Source organism: Dama dama, chromosome 1, assembly GCF_033118175.1.
Source record: "Dama dama isolate Ldn47 chromosome 1, ASM3311817v1, whole genome shotgun sequence".
Taxonomy (NCBI): domain Eukaryota; kingdom Metazoa; phylum Chordata; class Mammalia; order Artiodactyla; family Cervidae; genus Dama; species Dama dama.
Window position 1 is genome coordinate 82,608,176 of NC_083681.1, and position 21,974 is coordinate 82,630,149.

General features: G+C 46.6%; 1 protein-coding gene across 1 annotated transcript; it reads left to right on the plus strand.

Annotated features, from left to right (window-relative positions):
- Positions 1 to 17,308: 17,308 nt before the first annotated feature.
- Positions 17,309 to 19,315, plus strand: LOC133040854 (glycine N-phenylacetyltransferase-like; the record flags this gene model as incomplete). Its single annotated transcript, XM_061121100.1, has 1 exon — positions 17,309 to 19,315. A coding segment is annotated over one exon (399 nt), but the record flags the coding sequence as incomplete, so codon positions are not given.
- Between the last annotated feature and the right edge of the window lie 2,659 nt (positions 19,316 to 21,974).

Consider the following 21,974-nt stretch of genomic DNA (forward strand, 5'->3'; position numbering starts at 1 on the left):
TGGTACCATTGTCCATTTCATGTGTTTCTTATCAGGGAAAAAACATCAGTGCAAACAAAGGTGGTAGTCTACACAAGCAACAAAAACCATCCAGTTCTCTGGGGCTCAGGCCCTGCTCAGGCCCATGTCTATAATAGTTTTGTCTTCTTTCTCTTGTATATTACAAAACATTAGAAGCTTGGCTCTTTGCTGTCCTGCTTTTCCTTTATGGTGAGAAATGTCTCAGAGTTGAAATTACCCAATGTCAATCATTACTGCTAACATATCCCACTTTCCTCTTTGAAGAAGACTTCTTTCAGGAAGGAATCCCGCTTTTTTGATGCTTCTCATTTGAAAGTAAAATGTCTCCTTTGAAAGTCTCTTCTCTGGCATCCTTCTCTTCTTCCCACAAAGTTTCCCAAAGGACCTTTCAAAATGCTTCAGCATCATTGCTTTCGCTCTTGGGTGCCCTCAAAAGTGCTTCGAGGTACTACACTTAATTAAATTATGTGGCCATCAGTGAAACTTTGGTTTTCTGACTAGCTTTTTATCACAGAAACTTGGTTAAGTTGAGTTGTATAGCATAACTTCACATTTTTAATATGATTTTAGATCTATGCTGTATTAGTTTCCTATTATTGTTGTAACAAGTTACCACATGTTTAGTGACTGATGATGCAGTGACATGATCTACCATATGATCTATCAATCCCACCCCTGGACACATATCCAGAGAAAACAATAATTCAAAAATATACATGCACCCCAATGTTCATTACAGCACTATTTACAATAGCCAGGACATGGAAGAAACCTAGATGTCCATCAACAGAGGAATGGATGAAGAAGATGTGGTAAAAATGTACAGTGGTGTATTTCTCAGCCATAAAAAGAAAAACAATGCCATTGGAAACAAACTGGATGGACCTAAGGTTGTCACACTGACTGAAGTAAGTCAGACACAGAACAACAAACATCATATGATATCACCTATATGTGAAATCTTAAGAGGGGATACAGATGAACTTATCTACCAAACAAACAGAGTCACAGATACAGAAAGCAAACGTATGGTTACAAGGGGATAAGGAAGGAGAAAGATAAGCTGGAGGATTGGGATTGACATGTACACACTACTATGCATAAAATAGATGAGTAGTAAGGCCTTACTGTAGAGCACAGAGAACGCTACGTGATGCCTTGTAATGGTCTACGTGGGGACAGAATCTAAGGAGAATGGCTGTATGTAAACACATAACACATTCACCTTGCTTACCCCTGAAGCTAACACAAAACTGTAATCATGGAAATCAACTACACTTCAATAAAAACTATTTAAAAAATTTAGTGACTTAAAGCAACAATTATTACCTTATATTTCTGGGAGTCAGAAACGGAAAATGGGTCTTGAAAGTGAAAGTGTGAAAACATTAGTCGCTCAGTCATGTCCAACTCTTTGTGACCCCATGGACTGTGACTCTCTAGGCTCCTCTGTCCATAGCATTCTAAAGGCCAGAATACTGGATTGGGTGGCCAATTCCTTCTCCAGGGGATGTTCCTGACCCAGGGACCGAACCCACATCTCCTTTATTGCAGGAGGACTCTTTGTTTTCTGAGCCACCAGGGAAGACCTAAATGGGTCTTATGGGATAAAAATAAAAGTGTTGGCAAAGCCAGCTTCTGAAGTCTTTAGGGGAGAATCGATGTCCTTGCCTTTTGAGCCTGAAGAAGTTTTCCACATCCCTAGGTTTGTGATCCTACATCACTCTACCTTTTCTCCTTACTTCCATCATCTTTACATAGTCTTCTCTTATGTATTCTAATCTCCTTCTGTGTCCCTCTTACAAGCACACTTGTCATTACCCTTGCAGGGTATTTGGTCCTGTCCAAGAAGTCCATAAGAAATTTGGTCCATGCCAAATGCTGGGAGAAATATCAATAACCTCAGATATGCAGATGACACCACCCTTACAGCAGAAAGTGAAGAACTAAAGAGCCTCTTGATGAAAGTGAAAGAGGAGAGTGAAAAAGTTGGCTTAAAGCTCAACATTCGAAAAACTAAGATCATGGCATCTGGTCCCATCACTTCATGGCAAATAGATGGGGAAACAGTGGAAACAGTGGCTGACTTTATTTGGGGGTGGGGCTCCAAAATCACTGCAGATGATGACTGCAGCCATGAAATTAAAAGATGCTTACTCCTTGGAAGAAAAGTTATGACCAACCTAGACCTTTGCCAACAAAGGTCCATCTAGTCAAGGCTATGGTTTTTCCAGTGGTCATGTATGGATGTGAGAGTTGGACGGTGAAGAAAGCTGAGCACTGAAGAATTGATGCTTTTGAACTGTGGTATTGGAGAAGATGCTTGAGAGTCCCTTGGACTGCAAGGAGATCCAACCAGTCCATCCTAATGGAGATCAGTCCTGGGTGTTCATTGGAAGGACTGATGCTCAAGCTGAAACTCCAATACTCTGGCCACCTCATGCGAAGAGCTGACTCATTGGAAAAGACCCTGATGCTGGGAAAGATTGAAGGAGGGAGGAGAAGGGGACGACAGAGGATGCGATGGTTGGATGGCATTAGTGACTCAACAGACATGAGTTTGAGTAAACTCTGGGAGTTGGTGATGAACAGGAAAGCCTGGCGTGCTGCAGACATGACTGAGCGACTGAACTGAACTGCAGATAAGGGAAGATGGAAGAAGAGTTGAGGAGCTGTGGGGACTCCAGACACGTTTATTCTCTCCAGGCAGCAGCAGCGGCGGCGGCGAGTCTTCAAAGACTGCTGATACACTAAGACAGACAAAAGTGGTCCGTGGCCCAGTGGGCGTGCAGGCCCAGCGCTACCCAGGTCAGCAGTATCATTGTTTACAGAACATAAACATGCAGTGTGAGGCTGTGAGACAGTGGGGCAGGAGGGCCCGACTGAATCCATGTTGTCAGTTCATTTCTCCACAACATTCTGTCTTTGATTAATGTTATCCCATTTCACATAGAATGCAAAGACAATTCCATTCGCTCCCTTTTGTGCCATTGTTACAGTATCATCTTCTGCATTTACTATAACTCTGGTATACAGCTATTATGTTCTTATTGCTTAGTCTCTAAGTTGTGTCCGGCATTCGGTGACCCTGTGTACTGTATACAGCTATTATGTTCTTATTGCTTAGTCTCTAAGTTGTGTCCGGCCTTTCGGTGACCCTGTGTATTGTAGCCTGCCAGGCTTTTCTGTCCATGTGATTCTCCAGGCAAGAACACTGCAGTGGGTCCTTTGAGACTGTTGTTCTCTTTTCTAGGCCCAAAAGACTCCTTCAAGGTGGATTGTTTTACCTCTGAGTCATGAGGGAAGCCCCATACAGTTACTATACTTGAATCTAAAATAGTCAATTGTTTGTAAAGAACTTAAGAAAAGAAAGAAACATAGCTTTAAACCACTTATATTGTCAATGGTCCCTCTAGCTGCACTTCCAAAATATCACTGAATTTAATTTCCTTTCGGTTTACAGACTATTTTTTTCTTGTAGGGCAGATATGCCTTGTTTATCTGTAACTTTTTTTTTTTTTTTTTTTTTTTTTGCTTGTGTTTTGCAAAGATATTTGTTTGATGTGAAATTTCAGGCTTTCAGCATTTTTAAAATGTCATTCTATTGTCATGGGGAAGAACCTTTGTATTCTACTGCAAGTTAATCACTAAAGGGATGTTGCCTATAAGCTTGAATTATACATAATGGCCCATCTCTGGGAACCCAGCCTCTCAGGTAGGGAGTGTTAAGCTAAAATCCCTTTGTCTAGCTCACAGGAAGCATCCCTGACCAGGCCCTCCTGTGAGTGGCTGCGGGAAGGAAGAAATTAACACATCCCTTCGAAGTCTGATCTGAACCAGGAAATGTTTGACCTGACTCCCTTCCCTTTTAGTATAAAAACACCCTCTTAACTCAGGAAAGATGATTCTTCGGGGCCTGAGTCCACCATCTTTCTGGTTTGCTGGCTTTCTCTGAATAAAGTCATTCTTCCTTGCCGATTTGTTGGCATCCCGTGCTAGTGAAGGAGGAAACACAAAGGCTCCATCATGAAAGCAGGACGCCATCTTGGCCGCACTGTGGACTTTGAGTTTTAGGCCCAGTATCTATAAAACGACATACCACCGCCAGGCGCCCGAAGGAAGACTCGACTCTCCGTGGCCTAAAAGAATACCCTAATCATCTGCGTAACTGAAGAGAATCATAATTCCTTATGAACGCGTGGCTGCAGCACAGCAGGCAGCGCAAGCTTGGCCTGGGCAACAGATTTCGGGAGCGCCCGGGGCCTTGCTGCCTGTGGCCAGATGCCCCGGTCCCGTTGCCACTGGGAGGTTTCTGGGTGAGACCCTGTTGTAGCCACGCGTTCCGGGAAACAAACTCACCCACTGGGACAATGCAGATCGTGGAGTGCAGTTTATTTCACCGGCAGGCCCAAGGCAGAGTCTCCTCTTCGCCGAGGACCCCGACCAGTGTTTGTGAAAACCTTATATACCCTAAGTGTACACGCTCAAACCCACCTCCCGAAATTCCCTGAGACTAGTCTGGACAAGGTAAGAGAGATACAATCAAAGTTAACCCATGATTCATGTGTCACAAGACTAGATAAACAGTGGATATTTATCATTAGGCCTGTGGTCATATCCTGATAAACATAATGGAATGTACCACTTTGTTCTGTTACAGAGATAATTAGCATATTCTTTTAGGCAACGGAGCGTCCAAGTCCAAGCCCTGAGGCTTTTTTACCCGGGGTCCGGTTTTCCGTCGGTGTGCCGTTTCTATAGACACTGGGCGCAAAGTTCAGAGTCCACTGGGAGGGTGACCATGCGTGTAGCCGATGTTTGCAGCCTGGCCTAACACGGAGTCCTGTCTGTGTCCGCCTTCAAGCCTGGCAGCTGCGGATACCACCCGTCGCTTCAGAATTCCCCAAGGCGGCACAGGCTGTCCCAGCGCTTGGCAGTTGGAGGCAGGAATCGAGATTGGGGAGAGGACACACTCCCTACAGTGGGGTGGGTCGCTCCAGTGTTTACACCCAGAAGCTTTCTTTCCTCTCTGCTAGGGGCTTTTTCTCCAGAATAGGTCAGTGTGTTTTGTATTCGAGGAGGGGTACCCCGTTGGAAAGAGGAAAGTGTTGTTGAACTTTTACCCACTTTGTGGACCAGTTCTCCATTTTCTTTCTGAGGCTAGCATTTGTCTGCCACTTGTGTTTGTCTGTCTGGAATGTGTCTTTGAAAGTGGGGAATGTTTCACTGTCCCTAAAGAAGAGCCCCCCCAGGCACACGTTGGGTGGGCGAGCTAATGACAGCCGCGAGCCCCTGACTCAGAGGAAGATGTCTGATTGTAACAAGGTGAGGCCGTATTCCTGGGAGGATCTGCACGCGGGCTGTCAGGAGGGCTCATCACGGGACGCGTGTACCGTGTCCTGTCCACCTCGCTGGGTTACCTGCAGAGTTTGTGCTCTCCCATGTTGTCGGTGTTTGTAAAACCACAAGACCACACCTGAAGGTCTGTCTAGGAGTTTCTGCTTGTCCTTTAGAGGGTTTTGTCTCTTTTTGTTTGGTACCGTTTCTCCAGGGCTTCTTGGGTGGCCCAGTGGTGAAGAATCTGGCTGCCAATGCAGGAGAGGCAGGTTCAGTCTCTGGGTTGGGAAGATGCCCTGGAGGAGGACATGGCAAACCCTCCAATATTCTTGCCCCTGGAGAATCCCACAGACAGAGGAGGATGGCCTCCTATATGGTCCATGGGGTTGCAGGAGAGTCAGACATGACTTAATGACTAAACAACAACGTTTTCTCCATTTACAGCCAAATCAATTTTGTGATATTCAGAACTTTTACTGATGTCAAATGAAGGAAAGGTACAGTGGGGGAAATGCTCGTCTTGTCCAAGAGTGGGAAATTCCCAGGGAAAAGAGAAAGGTTCCATTTGGTTCTTAATAATCACCAAAAGCCCCATCCTCGAATTCCGCCTGGCTGCTTGGTGTCAAAGCAAAAGTGTATCCTTTTAATGGTTAGAAATGACCAATGGCTATTTACAGTTTGACAGATTTTCCCCCCTATGGCTCTTTTGTGAAGAATCAAGGAGGAATAATGAAATCCTTTATGTGCAAGCATGTGGGCTATTACGTCAGGGAAAGTAAGACAATGAAGGAAATGAGCGTGAGGATACGGCGCTTCCAACCTTAACTCCTCTGGTTGAACTAGATGTCTTAGCCGCTCCTGCTGCTCTGCTAATACATCCACCCCTCCCAACACCTTTCCTTCCTATCCTGCCCCAGTTCCTGACACCAGGGCTCAGGACTTCCCCTCCTTATCGGGATCCCTTAGCCCTACGTTAGTTTCTGGGGCACAGAGAATTGGTCTGGTATGACCACCTAAGACCCAACAGGGCAGCCAGTTTGGGCTAAGAGCCACTCCTAGGGCAGGACTGTCTCCTGGCTTTTATCTCAAGCGTGCATGCTCAGTCACTTCAGTCGTGTCTGACTCTTTGCAAGCCCATGGACTAGAGCCCACCAGGCTTCTCCGTCCATGGGATTCTTCAGGCAAGAGTACTGGAGTGGGTGCCATTTCCTCCTCCAGGAGATCTTATCTCACCAGTTCGGTCGCTCAGTCGTGCCCAACTCTGCAACCCCACGAACCGCAGCACGCCAGGCCTCCCTGTCCATCACCAACGCCCGGACTTTACTCAAACTCACGTCCATTGAGTCGGTGATGCCATCCAACCATCCCATCCTCTGTCATCCCCTTCTCCTCCCACCTTCAATCTTTCCCAGCATCAGAGTCTTTTCCAGTGAGTCAGTTCTTGGCATCAGGTGGCCAAAGCATTGGAGCTTCAGCTTCAGCATCAGCCCTTCCAGTGAATTTTCAGGACTGATTTCCTTTAGGATGGACTGGTTGGATCTCCTTGTAGCCCAAGGGACTCTCGAGAGTCTTCTCCAACACCACAGTTTAAAAGCATCAATTCTTCGGTACTCAGCTTTCTTTATAGCCCAACTCTCACATCCGTACATGACTACGGGAAAAACCATATCTTTGACTAGACAGACCTTTGTCAGTCAAGTAATGTCTCTGCTTTCTAATATACTATTTAGGTTGGTCATAACTTTTCTTCCAAGGAGCAAGCGTCTTTTAATTTCATGGCCACGGTCACCATCTGCAGTGATTTTGGAGCCCAGGAAAATAAAGCCTGTCACTGTTTCCACTATTTCCCTATCTATTTCCCATGAAGTGATGGGACCGGATTCCATGATCTTAGTTGTCTGAATGTTGATTTTTAAAACAATTTTTTCACTCTCTCCTTTCACTTTCCACATGGTGGAGAGCTCTGAGAAAACGTGGTCCCCTGGAGAAGGCAATGGCGAACCACCTCAGTATTCTTGCTTGAGAATGCCATGAATGTCATACGGGAGGCCGGATGCAAACGACAGCCTGCTGGGTTTCCAGGGCACCTTTAAGGGCTGAGATCACAGCAGGCCTCATAGGGAGGGTCCTCCACACCTCGGGCAAACTTGGCAGTAACCACAGCTGAACCACACTCGGGCCTGAGGAGGGAAGATTGCCCTCGTTAGGGCACCATGTATTAGTGCACTGGGGCCGGGCTTTGAAAAGGGAAATCACAGCTAAAGAGTTTGAACAATATTCAAGAAGTTCAGCAAAACAAATGAAGACCCCTCTGAAGCTTTAGGAAGGATTTATCAAGACCACAGGGCTTCCCTGGTGGCTCAGCCAGTAAAGAAGCTGTCTGCCCATGCAGGAGACACAGGTTTGATCCCTGGGCCAGGAAGAGCCCCTGGAGAAAGAAATGGCAACCCAGTCCAGCATCCTTGCCTGGAGACGCTCAGGGACAGAGGAGCCTGGCAGGCTGTAGTCACGGTGTCATAAAGAGTCAGTCAGGCCTGGTGACTAACACACACAGATGCCGTACTAACGCAGATCCTGAAGCACCTGGAGATTTTAGAGTGGTAAATTTGACCTTTTTTTGAGCACAGTACCTTGATCAGGAGAAAGTTGCAAAGATTAGGTGTTACATTTAGAACGAACACTTCTCAGTTGGTCGGTGTTGCATATAAAGTGTTCAACAGGGAACAACAGAAGAAAGATGCAAGCAAAATGCCGCTTTCCTGGAGGGCAGCATTGAATATCTGAAAGGCAAGTTACCTGGAGACAGGTAAGGCACTCTTGAGGAAGGAATAATGCACTTATGGCAAGAAAGACAACTTGAAGAAATGATTGCCCTAGGCCAAAACATAAGAAGAAAAATGATAAAAGTAGAGATCCTCTCATACAGTAGAGATGATCACGGTGATGAAGGACAAGGCCCAGGGCTCATTTGGACTTGAGGTGCCTAATTCCCCACAGGACCCCGGGATAAAACGGTGCAGAATGAGCTGATGAACTTTCTGGTGATACACCTCGTCCTGAAGTTTTTCACCAAGACAGCTTGGCGTCAGAGTCACACCAGAGCACGTTTTAAGCCTACAGATGGCACTCATGAAAACCCCAGAAACAGAGACAGAGCTCTTCCCCGCTTCACCAACCACCCTCCCTCCCGGGTCTGTGAAAAGATAGCCACTAATATTTGTGGACATTTTTTTCAGTGTGAAAACCCCAGAAACGGAGACAGAGCTCTTCCCCGCTTCACCGACCACCCTCCCTCCCGGGTCTGTGAAAAGATAGCCACTAATATTTGTGGACATTTTTTTCAGTGTGGGTGAAAGCGTATATCACTTGGTCAGAAAGTCTCTGAAGAGGATGCCTGGGTCTTGAACAGACTGAAAGCTGAACGCAAGCATAGTATCGCCATTGATATCTGCATGTGGACGTTTGAGACCAGCTAGTGCCATCACTGCCGCCCCAGGACACAGAGACCTTATCAGAAACGTGGCCACGGGCATCTGAGACTGAAGCTGCTGACCTGACTGCTATTGCAGCCGCTGAATGTGAAGGAGGTGTCTCCAAGAATGGGCAGACCCTCGGGCATGCCCTTCTAGCTTCCACTCGGCGTGACTAGCTGCTGGACTTAATGACAGATCCCTCTGAGCCACCTTACAGCCAGGAGAGACGAGGAAGCCACTAGGAAATTCAGCTCCTGCGTTAAGAAAATTGACTCCAGCCCTGACACAGTAGCATCCGTGAAATTTCTGGCTAGAACAGCGACAGCGTGATGGAGCCGAGCACTAGCTTGCCTTATTTTGAGGCTTGGAAAGTCATCCCTAGACATGGTAACGCCAGTGGGACAAAGTGCTAAAGGGTTTTATCAGATTCAAAGTGTAGATAGAGAAGCAAAGAGGATTTTTACTGCTGACTGAAGATTCTAAGTTTTTTGAAAAGACCCTGATCCTGGGAAAGAGTGAGGGCAGTAGAAGGGGACGACAGAGGATGAGATGGTTGGATGGCATCACCGACTCGACAGACATGAGTTTGGGTGGACTCAGGTGTTGGTGATGGAAAGCGAGGCCTGGAGTGCTGCGGTCCATGGGGTCGCAAAGAGTCAGACACGACTTAGTGATCGAACTGAACTGAAGACTAAGAAACATTCCTCGCCCCATTTGGCAGGAAATAGCCAGAGTGGTCTTAAGCCTTTTCCCCACAAATTTGTGGAATGAACGTTGACAGTGGAAAAACCTACCAGGGAAGAACATTTGTATTCTATTACAAGTTAATCACTAAAGCAGTCCTACCTTTAAGCTTAAATTGTATCTCTGGGAATGAGAGATGGGGCATTATGTATAACTTGCATAATACCCTATTATCTCTGCCTCCCAGATAATGAGCTGCAAGCTAAAAGACTTTTGTTAAGCTCACAGGAAGCATCCTGACCAGACCCACCTGTGAATGACTGTAGGAAGGAGGAAATGAGCACATCCCATCCAGAGGCTGACCCAAACTTGGAAATGTTTGATTTTAATCCCTCCCCTTTAAGTCGAGAAGAAGCCTGAATTCTGCCTCAGCCAGGATGGTTCTTTGGGACGCAGGCCCACGGCCGTTTTGGCCTGCTGGCCTTCTGGACAGTCACTGCTCCTTGCCAGGACTGTTGTCTCTTGACTTCCTGGACTCCCGAGCTGCAAGCAGGCAAGACTGCACCAGTGACACGGCCGTCTCCGACCTTGTGTCCCTTCTGAAGGTCAGCCGCTGTTTGTGCCTCTGTTCCCTCAAGTGTCATGCCTGCTTCTCTGTGGCTTCCTGGAAGGTTATCTTTTTATCTGGGATTTTCAACAGTTTAATTATGATATGTCTAGGGGTGGTCCTCCTTCTGTTTATTCCGTTTGAGGTTTACCGAACTTATTCTAAATGTGGGGGTGGGGGCACTTTCTAGGCCCTTTAGTCTTTCCAAGGAAGTAATTTCTTATGGTTAAAAACAGAGCTCTGCTTCTCTACATGAGTTCTAACAGTGGCTATCTCTTGCTTTTGCGGCAGGTATTCATGAAAAGGGAGGGGATGTGGCAGGCAGGCGTTGCCGGTAGGGATCCTGCCTGCCTCCGGGATCTCAGAGTTCAGACTTGCTGAGCGCTGGAAGGACTGAAGGACCTCTGGGGTCAGAAAGCAGCTCAGACCTCTGGAAAAGCGAGCCTCAGGGGGCAATCTGCCAAGCGCAGGGCCCGGGGGAGGGACTCCCCACGCCCAGCCCCGGAAGAGCAGCCTGCTGCCCGGGTTCAGGCAGGACTCTCCGCTCGGCAGGTTGGGGCTCGCATTTACGCACACCTCCAGGACCACAGGGGCCAGAGGATACCTGTCTTCCTCTGCAGTGGCCTTCTGCCTGTTGTCCCTGGGGGATCTCTGCAGAGACTGAGTGGGAAGACAGTGTCACAGGTGAGAACCACGGAGGATCGCTGCTCTGAGACGTCGCAGCCCCTGGCTCCTCAGTGAAGCAAACGAAGCAAAATGCTCTGTTGGTCGGGGGTGAGAGTTCCTGAGCCCCTCAGTGCTGAGAGGTGTGCCGGGCAGAAAGGGAGTGGCTCCCTTCGAGAAATCTGCGTCAGGCATGCACTGTGTGCGGGGCAGTGTCCTGATTCTGTAAGACGTTCTCCCTGGGGAAGGGCAGGCTTCTGTTCTGAATTTACATAAATGTGGAGTGATTTGGGAGCTTCCAATAGATGAGGTGCCAGAAAAGTTAACAGCTTCTGGGAGAAGTATGTGGGTTTGGGTGATGTTTATGTAACAGTTTGTAGACATGCTAGGCAAACATGATCTTACTCAATTCCCTAGTAATGTTATATGGTAGTCAGACTTTTTTTTTCCGCCTTGGATAAGTGATGGCCAGGGAAATTCAGTGTCCTTTTCAAAGTTTCCAATAGATGAGGTAGGCTGTAGTCAACAGACTTCAATCCAGATGAGATTAATGTTAATGTAAAACCATAAAAAAGAAATGTAAAAAAAAAAGATAAAAAAAGTAAAAAAAAATATAATTTTAAAATCTCAGTTATAATGCTCGTATATAATTTGGTGTTTTCTTCTAAATTTTCATTGTCTGTGATTTATGTAATATGCACACAAAAAGCCTCTAGGATTTTTGCAGTGTCGTGTCCATCCTTTTCATGTTCATCTTTAAGACTCTCATGTGGCCACATATAACCTTCATGTTAAAATGGGTTTTAGGGTAGTAAAACAGTGATAGATCATGTTTACATGAATTATATTTATAGCGGGACACTGAGATTGTGTCCAGTACATCCCTGTGAGTTAATATTGTATTGCTTTCAACCTTTTTCAGAGTATTTTTCTTCATTTGAACAGTTTTCTTTGGATAAATTCCCAGTACTGGAATGGATTTGTCAAACGTCTCAAACTGTGCTTCACTGGACTTTGGCTGTTATCAAGGCTGGCAACCCCCTAAAATGAGTCTCCTCAGTTTTAGTCAGCTGCATTTATTGGACATTATATTTGTGTTCAATTTGTGTGTGTGTGTGTGTGTACATATATGCAAGTGCAGAAAGCTTTCCCAAATGTACTTGTCAGAACTTTAATATTCTATCCCCAGTGATCTGGCATCACATTCAGCTTATTTTATTCTCATGCAATCTTTTTGTGAAATGCTCCTCGCTGCTGTCTGAATGGGCTTCCCAGGTGGCACTAACGGTAAAGGGCCCGCCTGCCGATGCAGAGACATAAGAGACAGGAGCTCGATCCCCGGGTCAGGAAGATCCCCTGGGGGAGGGCCTGGCCACCCACTCCAGGATTCTTGCCTGGAGAATCCCAAGGACAGAGGGGCCTGGCGGGCTACAGTCCATAGGGTCGCAAGAGTCGGACACAGCTGAAGTAACTTAGCATGCAGGCGATGTCTGATTAATGTTTAGAAATGATACACGTCTACTGTCTTGATATTTTCCAAGATATGGCACAGGTACTTCTATTCTGGTCTGAGTCTTTTTTCAAAGAAACATCTGGTAGGAATGCCCAAGCCCAGAATGTAGTTGGTCTTCTACTGACACCTGTTGAATGAAAGAATGAGTCTTTTCCCTTGCTAAGCAGAGTGACTAAAGAGATGGCTATGTTTATGCAAGCATGTCACACATGGAATCAATAAACTTTGAGTTCCTACTGCGTACCTGAGGTGTTATTACATTATTAAGACATGTACAATTAACATTGTATAACATTGAGAACATAGAGTAAATTATTTAGGGCATTGCCCAGAGGACTGATAGTCTAGAAGGCAAACTGTAATTTGCTGTAACAAGTTTTGACTGAAATGTGTCCATAATCTTTGCGGAGTACAGAAAAGGGAGTGATCTGTTCTGTTTGGATTGAGGAACTAAAGGGAGTCCATAGAGAGAAAAGGGAAATTTGAGTAAGACTTTGAAATGAGAACAAAAGCTGGATTTTGAAGGTCTTCTGGAATTAGGGCCTAAACAAAATGAAGACAGGCCAGAGCTGTTAAATCAGATACAGAGTTAAAGAAATATTCTGTGGTCCTGTGTGGGAAAGCAGGACAACAGAGGGGACCAGCACACTTCACCTTATAGTAAAGAAAACATATATTTACAGGACTTAAGTGATTCCTACCAGTCTCAGTGACTGCCCACAGCAGCTACAATCAAGATACAAAGACCACTTCAAAAAATTAACCTAGAATGGATTAAAGGCTTAAATGTATTAGGACCTGAAATCATAAAACTCCTAGAAGGAAACATGGGGGGAAACCTTGAGCATGGTCTTGGCAATGGTATTTTTGGATATGACAACAAAGCTCAAGTATTGAAAGCAGAAAATAAACATATGGGACTATATCAAACTAAAAGTTTCTGCCCAGCAAAAGAATCGACAAAATGAACAATCTATGGAATGGGGAAAACATTTGCACACCACTAAGGGGTTACTATTCCCCTGTCCCAGGTGACAGACAGGCTGAAGGCAGACCCAGGGCAGAGAGAAGCACTTGCCAGCCCAGCTACAACCTTATATCTTCAGTTACTGTGTCCCGTCCAACTTTGTGCAAACTGCCCGGCTCCTCTGTCCGTGGGGTTTTCCTGCAGAAATACTGGAGTGGGTTGCTATTTCCTCCTCCAAGGGATCTTCCTGACCCAGGGATTGAACCAACGTCTCCTGAGTCTCCTACATTGGTAGGCAGATTCTTTATCACGGAGCCACCTGGGCATCCCTGACGTCAGCTGCAGAATGCCTGCTGCTTTAATTCTACTCTCCGGGTTTTCCACTGGGAAAAACTGGAGGCGGGAGGAGAAGGGGGCAGGAGAGGATGAGATGGTGGGATGGCATCACCGACTCGATGGGCGTGAGTTTGAATAAACTCCGGGTGATCGTGAAGGACAAGGAAGCCTGGCGTGCTGCCGTCCATGGGTCACAGAGTCAGACACGACTGAGCAACTGAAGGGCCACTACCAGATTTTCCAAAGAAATCTCTCCATGCTGTCTGCTTAGCTGCTCAAGCGTGTCCGACTCTGTGTGACCCCATGGATGGTAGCCCGCCAGGCACCTCTGTCTATGGGGATTCTCCAGGCAAGAATACCGGAGCGGGTTGCCATTCCTTCCTCCAGAGGATCTTCCCAACCCAGGGATCGACCCAGGTCTCCTGCATTGCAGGTGGATTCTTTACCAGCTGAGCCAGAAGGGAAGCCCAAGAATACTGGAGTGGGTGGCCTCTCCCTTCTCCAGGGAATCTTCCCAGCCCAGGATCGAACTGACGTCTCCTGCATGGCAGGCAGATTCTTTATCAGCTGAGCTACCAGGGAATCTCTGTGGTCCACCCTAAGTGGAAACATACAGGGAAGGGAATTCTGGGAAATGTACTTCAGCCTAGCTGAGCTCATTTGTTGAATACAGTTAAGTTCTCAATAAATATTAACACTTAATGAGTGATTAAATAAGCGAATGACTGCATAGATGAATAAATCAATACTTAGGTTTCCAGGCTAGTCAGAAAAGTCTATTTCAATTATAATGAAACTATACCAAAATACCCTGAAATAAAAATCAAAGCCAGACTTTGGTAAGGAGAGACTTTATTTGAAAGGATTATTTCCAGAGGGGAAAGGAGTGCTGAAATAGGAAGAGGGTATTATTTCAACAGAAGAACTCTCAGACGGTAAGATCTACAACCATCTGAAAGGTGAGGCAGAAAAGGGATTTTTTATGGAAAGGAGTCAGCAAAGTTTCATGGAGGATCATTCTGAATGCCAGTGTTGGCTTGGGCTGAGAGTGGATCACAGTGCGGAGGACTGTGTGCAGGAGAGAAGTCGATTAATGCTTCGTAAAGCCAATAACCTCTGCCAAGCCTTTAGAACACGTTGTTGCCATTGTTCCGTGGGGATAAGCCGTCCACCTAAGCGTGTCGGAAGGGAGAGCAAACAGCGTCAGAACGAATCCAGTTCTTACGCCCTTTCAGTGGGGTGTTTGCCTGTTTGTTTGTTTTTTTACGTTGACTTGTATGAGCTGTTGAAGATGGGGAGTCTGAAGGATTAGTACCTGGCCTTGTCACAGATAACGTGAGGGTCATGGTGAGGCTTAAGCCCAATGGGAGAAGGGCAGGTCCTTGCAGGAAGACACTCAGAAACATGAAGGGAGTGGAGGGGGTTTTGTTTTGTTTTTTAACCGTTGCTGTTTCCCAGGAGACAGGGCTGTGGGCGTCCTTGTGTGTCTTCCAGCACTTCTCATTCCTTGCTTGCTGATCCTCTCTTTAGATTAAGGGACCTGCCAAGATGCTCCAGTTACAAGGCCCCCACCTGCTGAAGATGTTAGAGAAGTCCTTGAGGACGAGTCTGCCTGAGTCCTTAAAGGTGAGAGTGGAACGTTCTTAAGGGGAAAAGGACCAGGAGCAGCTTAAGGAGAGGCAGGAAAGGGAACGAGGAATCCCTGAGCGCCTACTCCGTGCGAGCTCGCTCATCCGGCTGCTCGTTAGTTCAGCTCACCTGTCTGCCAGGAAGCTGTGTTGTGTCTGCAGAACCAAGGAGGAAGGGGGGGCTCAGGTAGACGACCTGACCAGGCTCATCATGCCAGCAGTGAGTGGCGACGCTGTGGCTGGAGCCCATCATCATCTTTGCTGTGTGATGACGCCAAAGCTTCCCTCGCGCCCCTTCAACTCATGTTATGTAACCCTGGAAGGCTCTTTTTCCCCAGAATTGGCAAAGCCAATGTTTATTCTTATCAAACAATCAAGTGCCTGATGAAAAGGTATCGATTATGGTTCTTCTTTGTAATTAATAATCGGTCAAATTCTGTTTTTGTCAACCCCCAAGGATTAGGTTTAACTTCAAATGAGACAGAAATTATGCTTAAGGAATGATCTATGCACAACAGACATATAGATCATCACATGTGCCATAGAGAAGCGGAGTGTTTTTTTTTTTTGCAATAATATACATTACAAAGGGAGGAGGGCTTTACTAGAGATAAGGAGTGCCCCTGCATTATGATGAGGGAATCAATGCACCAAGAAGATACAAGAAAGCCTGAAATGTATACACCCAGCAACAGAGGCTCACAGTACATGAGACCAAAACTGATAAAACTGAAAGAAGAAATAGGGAAGCACACAGGGATAAAGAGTCCAACACTTCTCCCGCAGTAATCTGTAGAATAGGCAGATAACCTATAAATACATATATGAACTTACTGTGTCTGAAATGAACCAACTTGAATAAATCGACATTTATAGAATCCTTCCCACAGCCATGGCAGGGAACATAATATTTTCAAGTGCACATGGAGTGTTTAGCAAAATAGACCATATTATTTAAAATTTTAGCAGAATTGAAATGTAGCAAGTATGTTCTTGAACAATGTAGAATGTTAAACTCAATGACTCTATGAGCATGGCTCATAGGTTCATTGGGTTACATAAGCCCCTTCGCCACAACAAGGTTGTGATTCATGACGGGGTGTGGGGGCGGCAGAGGATGAGATGGTTAGACAGCATCGCTGACTTAATGGGCATGAATTTGAGCGAAATCCAGGAGGCAGTGGAGGACGGAGGAGCCTGGGGTGCTCCAGTCCATGGAGGCACTAAGGCATGTACGTGACTTAGCGACTGGGCAGCAATCCCGTTACACCTGGACACACCTCCACATCCACAGTCTCACTGGATTCTGCTGTCACCCCGGAGGTAGATGAGATAGGAGATCTTATCCTTATTTTCCTGACAGAAACAGGCTCGGATGATGACATAGCTTGTTCGGGTCACATGGATAGTTAAGGGAGTGATGGGGTGAGTACAGATCCCTTAGTTCCCCATCAGGAGACCCCTCCCAAACCCCTTTACAGCCTGAAGACGCTTCAGGTTCAGTGTTCTGTGCCTCGGGGGCTGTCTGCACTCCACACCACTTCCCCTCTCTGGACTCCCGCTCCCACAGTGGCCAGGGCCCTCTGACACCAGCGGTCTATGATTCCATGGCTCCTAAGCTCCGGTTTTACCCGGGTGCTAGCATGTGCTTTCGGGCACTTATCTGTTTTCCATTTGCCTATTTTCCTTATCGCGAAAATGGGGTGTTATCAATTCCTTCTTTAAATGCTGAGTCACTGCTTTGCCGACAGCAACCATACCTAACTTTTAGGTACTTCTTACTGCAGGTAGGCACAAGTCCTGGGTTCTTATGGTGTAATTGCTCTTATATCAGTTTTTGAGGAAGGTACAATTAATAGGCTCACTTTATAAAGGAAGGAGGCAGAGAGACATTATGTTGCAGGGTTAAAGTCACACGCTTTTGAATTATGAATCTGGGCAGCCTCGCTGCAGAATCTGTGCCTTTGCCTGCACTCTCAAATGCATCATCTGAAGACAATTTGGGGGCAAAAGAATATATAATACTTCACAGTATGTGTGACTTATGAGGGTTTTTTTTTTCCTCTTCTCAATAGTAACGAGGAGATGTTTAAGCTCTCATCCATGGATCCTACACATGCCGCTTTGGTGAATAAATTCTGGCATTTTGGTGGCAATAAGAGGAGCCAGAGATTCATCGAGCGCTGTATCCGGGCCTTCCCCACCTTCTGCCTGCTGGGGCCCAAGGGGACCCCTGCGTCCTGGTCCCTGATGGACCAGGCGGGAGAGATCCGGATGGGGGCCACCCTGCCCAAGTACCGGGGCCACGGGCTCATCTCCCACATGCTGGCTGTCCACACCCGGGCTCTGGACCAGCTCGGCTTCCCTGTGTATAACCACACACACAAAGCCAACAAAATCATACAGAGAATCAGTGACAACCTGCATCACATCGCCATCCCCCGTGGTTGGAACCAGTGGAACTGCGTGCCCCTGTGAAGCGGGTCCCCACCCGAGACAGCACTGGGTGTTCTGGACACGTGGCCAGAGGGGCAGAGGGCTGGGCGGAAAGGAAGACTGAACCGTCATCAGAGGAGGAGCTAAGATGGCAGAGGAATAGGACAGGGAGACCACTTTCTCCCCTACAAATTCATCAAAAGAACATTTGAATGCTGAGCAAACTCCACAAAACAACTTCTGATCGCTAGCAGAGGACATCAGGCACCCAGAATAGCAGCCCATTGTCTTTGAAAGGAGGTAGGACAAAATATAAAAAATATAAAGAGAGACAAAAGAGTTAGGGATGGAGACCTGTTCCTGGAAGGGAGTCTTAATAGAGGAAGTTTCCAAACACCAGGAAACCCTCTCATGGGCGGGTCTGGGGGAAGTTTTTGAATCTTGGAGGGCAACCTAACAGGGAGGAAAAATAAATAAAACCCACAGATTACATGCCTAAAAGCAACTCCCAGCAGAAAAGTACCCCAGACGCCCACATCCACCTCCAGCAAGTGGGGGCAGAATGGAGAGAAGCAGGCAGCATTGCTTAGGGTAAGGACCGGGCCCAAATGCCCTGAGGGCAATTGGAGGGAGCTAACGTGAGATTGCAACTTAAACTGTGGGATAGCAAGAGAGAGAGAGAAAATTAACCGGCCCGAACACACTGCTGGCCGTTTGCAAAACAAAGGGACTGAGCAATTCCAGAGAAGAGCTAGCCAGTGGCGGACCGGCCCATCCCCGCCGGAGGCAGGAGGCAGGGGGGAGGGGAAAGGGGCAAACTCGGCCGCAGAGATGGCATCCCTACCAGACTGCAAACAGGCCTCCAGCTTCTAACCAAAGACTTCCTGAGATTCTGGATGGTCGACATCCGCCGGGAGGATCGCGACTAGAGGCCAGTTCCCCAGAACAGTTACAAGGTACACCGGACTGGCTCGGGTGGAAACCGAGGCTGGGACCGCGGAGGGGAGAAGGCACCCTGCACCCGGGGAGAGTGCACCCGTCAAGCTCCTGGCTGCCTGAGCTGCTCGGGCGGGGAAGGCACAGAACGCAGGCCCAACCGAGTCCGCGCTTTTGTGGAGAACCCGAAAACTGGAACCGCACGCAACGCAGGGCACGCTCCATATAGAGCAGCCGGGAGCCTGAGCAGTGTAGAGGGGAGAGCACACACCCGTGAGAGGGGGCAAACCCAGTGTGGCCGGAACACGGTGAGTGCTCCCCACACACAGCGATATCTGCCTCCAGCGCCCCGCCCTCCCCGCAGCAGGACTGAACTAGCAAACCTGAACAAGAGACCACCTCCGCCCGCCTGTGTCAGGGCGGAAATTAGACACTGAAGAGACTGGCAAACAGAAGCCAATAAACAAAGGGAACCACTTCAGAAGGGACCTGTGCGACAGATTAAAATCCCTGTAGGTAACACCGACTACACCGGAAGGGGCCTATAGATATCGAGAAGTGTAAGCTGGAATGAGGAGCTATCTGAAACTGAGCCGAACCCACACTGACCACAACAGCTCCAGAGAAATTCCTAGATATATTTTTACTACTATTATTATTTTTTTAATTAAATTTTTTTCTTTTTTTTAAAAGTCCTCTATTACTCCTCTATTACTCCTTAATTTTCATTTTTATAACCCACTATAACCTTTCAAAAAAAGGGGGGGGGCCTATTTTTAAAGCAAACTTCATATATATTTCTTAAATTTTTTGTGTTTTTTTTTTAATATTGTATTTTTTAAGAGTCTAACCTCTACTTTAGATTTTTAATCTTTGCTTTTCAGTACTTGATATCATTTCTGGACATTTAAGAATCCAATCTTCAGCACCTATTTTTTACTCAGGAGTGTGATTACTGGTTTGATCACTCTCTCCCCCTTTGATTCTCCTTTTTCTCCCCCAGATCACCTCTATTTCCTCCTTTCCCCTTCTCTTCCCAATCCAATTCTGTGAATCTCTGTGGGTGTCTGGGCTACGGAGAACACTTAGGGAACAGAGTACTGTGTAGATCTGTCTCTCTCCCCTTGAGTCCCCCCTTTCTCCTCCTGCTCACCTCTATCTCCTTCCTCCCTCTCCTCGTCTTCATGTAACTCTGTGAACCTCTCTGGGTGTCCCTCACTGTGGAAAATCCTTTCACCTTTAACATAGAAGTTTTATCATCAGTGCTGTATGGATGGAGAAGTCTTGAGGCTACTGGAAGAATAAGATTGAAATCCAGAGGCAGGAGGCTTAAGCCCAAAACCTGAGAACACTAGAGAACTCCTGACTACAGGGAACATTAATTAATAAGAGATCATCCCAAAGCTTCCATACCTACACAGAAACCAACCACCACCCAAGAGCCAATAATTTCCAGAGCAAGACATACCACACAAATTCTCCAACAACGCAGGAACATAGCCCTGAGCGTCAACATACAGGCTGCCCAAAGCCACACCAAACCCATAGACCCATCTCAAAACTCACTTCTGGATACTCCATTGCACTCCAGAGAGAAGAAATCCAGCTCCACCCACCAGAACACTGACGCAAGCTTCCCTAACCAGGAAACCTTGACAAACCAATCATCTAACCCCACCCACTGGGAGAAACCTCCACAATAAAAAGGAACCACAGACCACCAGAATACAGAAAGGCCACCCCAAACACAGCAATCTAAATAAGATGAAAAGGCAGTGAACTGTCATTAGTGGGTAGGCAGCATGGGCTGATTGGGGCTGGGCAAGCAGTGAGCGACCTGCAGAACCCCAGAGTCCCTGCTCCCTGCTCACCCGCGGACTTCCCTTCGGGTCCCACAGACCTTCCTGTTTCCCCCACATTCCAACCCTGGCAACCTCCACTCTACTCTGTGCCTGTATGAGTTCAACTTTTTTTCTTTTTAAGACCCCATGTATAAAGAGGGAGGTGATATATGCAACGTTGTAAGGCAATTTTCCTCCAATTAAGAAATAAATTTAAAAAATAATGCTTTGAAGAAACGTTAACAAATATCTAAGTGATGTCATCTGGCAGTATTCCTGTTTCTGTCTGGCTTATTTTACAGGCTCATAAGTCTCTTGTAACACATGTGGCTAGTAGGAAAGCACCCACAATCAATACAGGATGGATGCAGCTCCCCCCCCCCGAGTGGTGCCACTACTGCTTCCAGCACTGTGGTCTTGATCTCTGTTTAGGGTGTATCCAGAGGGAATGGCAAACCACTTCAGTATCCTTGCCTTGAGAACCCCATGAACAGTATGAAAAGGCAAAAAGATAGGACACTGAAAGATGAACTCCCCAGGTCGGTAGGTGCCCAATATGCTGCTGGAAATCAGTAGAGAAATAACTCCAGAAAGAATGAAGGGATGGAGCCAAAGCAAAAAAAAAATACCCAGTTGTGGATGGGACTGGTGATAGAAGCAAGGTCCGATGCTGCAAAGAGCAATATGGCATAGGAACCTGGAATGTTAGGTCCATGAATCAAGGCAAATTGGAAGTGGTCAAACAGGAGATGGCAAGAGTGAATGTCGACATTCTAGGAATCAGCGAGCTAAGATGGACTGGAATGGGTGAATTTAACTCAGATGACCATTATATCTACTACTGTGGGCAGGAATACCTTAGAAGAAATGGAGTAGCCATCATAGTCAAAAAAAGAGTCCAAAATGCAGTACTTGGATGCAATCTCAAAAACGACACAATGATCTCTGTTCATTCCCAAGGCAAACCATTCAATATCACGGTAATCCAAGCCTATGCCCCAACCAGTAACACTGAAGAAGCTGAAGTTGAACAGTTTTATGAAGACCTACAAAACCTTTTAGAACTAACACCCAAAAAGATGTCCTTTTCATTATAGGGGACTGGAATGCAAAAGTAGGAAGTCAAGAAACACCTGGAGTAACAGGCAAATTTGGCCTTGGAGTACTGAATGAAGCAGGGCAAAGTCTAATAGAGTTTTGCCAAGAGAACGCACTGGTCATAGCAAATACCCTCTTCCAACAACACAAGAGAAGACTCTACCCATGGACATCACCAGATGGTCAACACCGAAATCAGATTGATTATATTCTTTGCAGCCAAAGATGGAGAAGCTCTATACAGTCAGCAAAAACAAGACCGGGAGCTGACTGTGGCTCAGATCATGAACTCCTTATTGCCAAATTCAGACTTAAACTGAAGAAAGTAGGGACAACCACTAGACCATTCAGGTATGACCTAAATCAAATCCCTTATGACTATACAGTGGAAGTGAGAAATAGACTTAAGGGACTAGATCTGATAGATGGAGTGC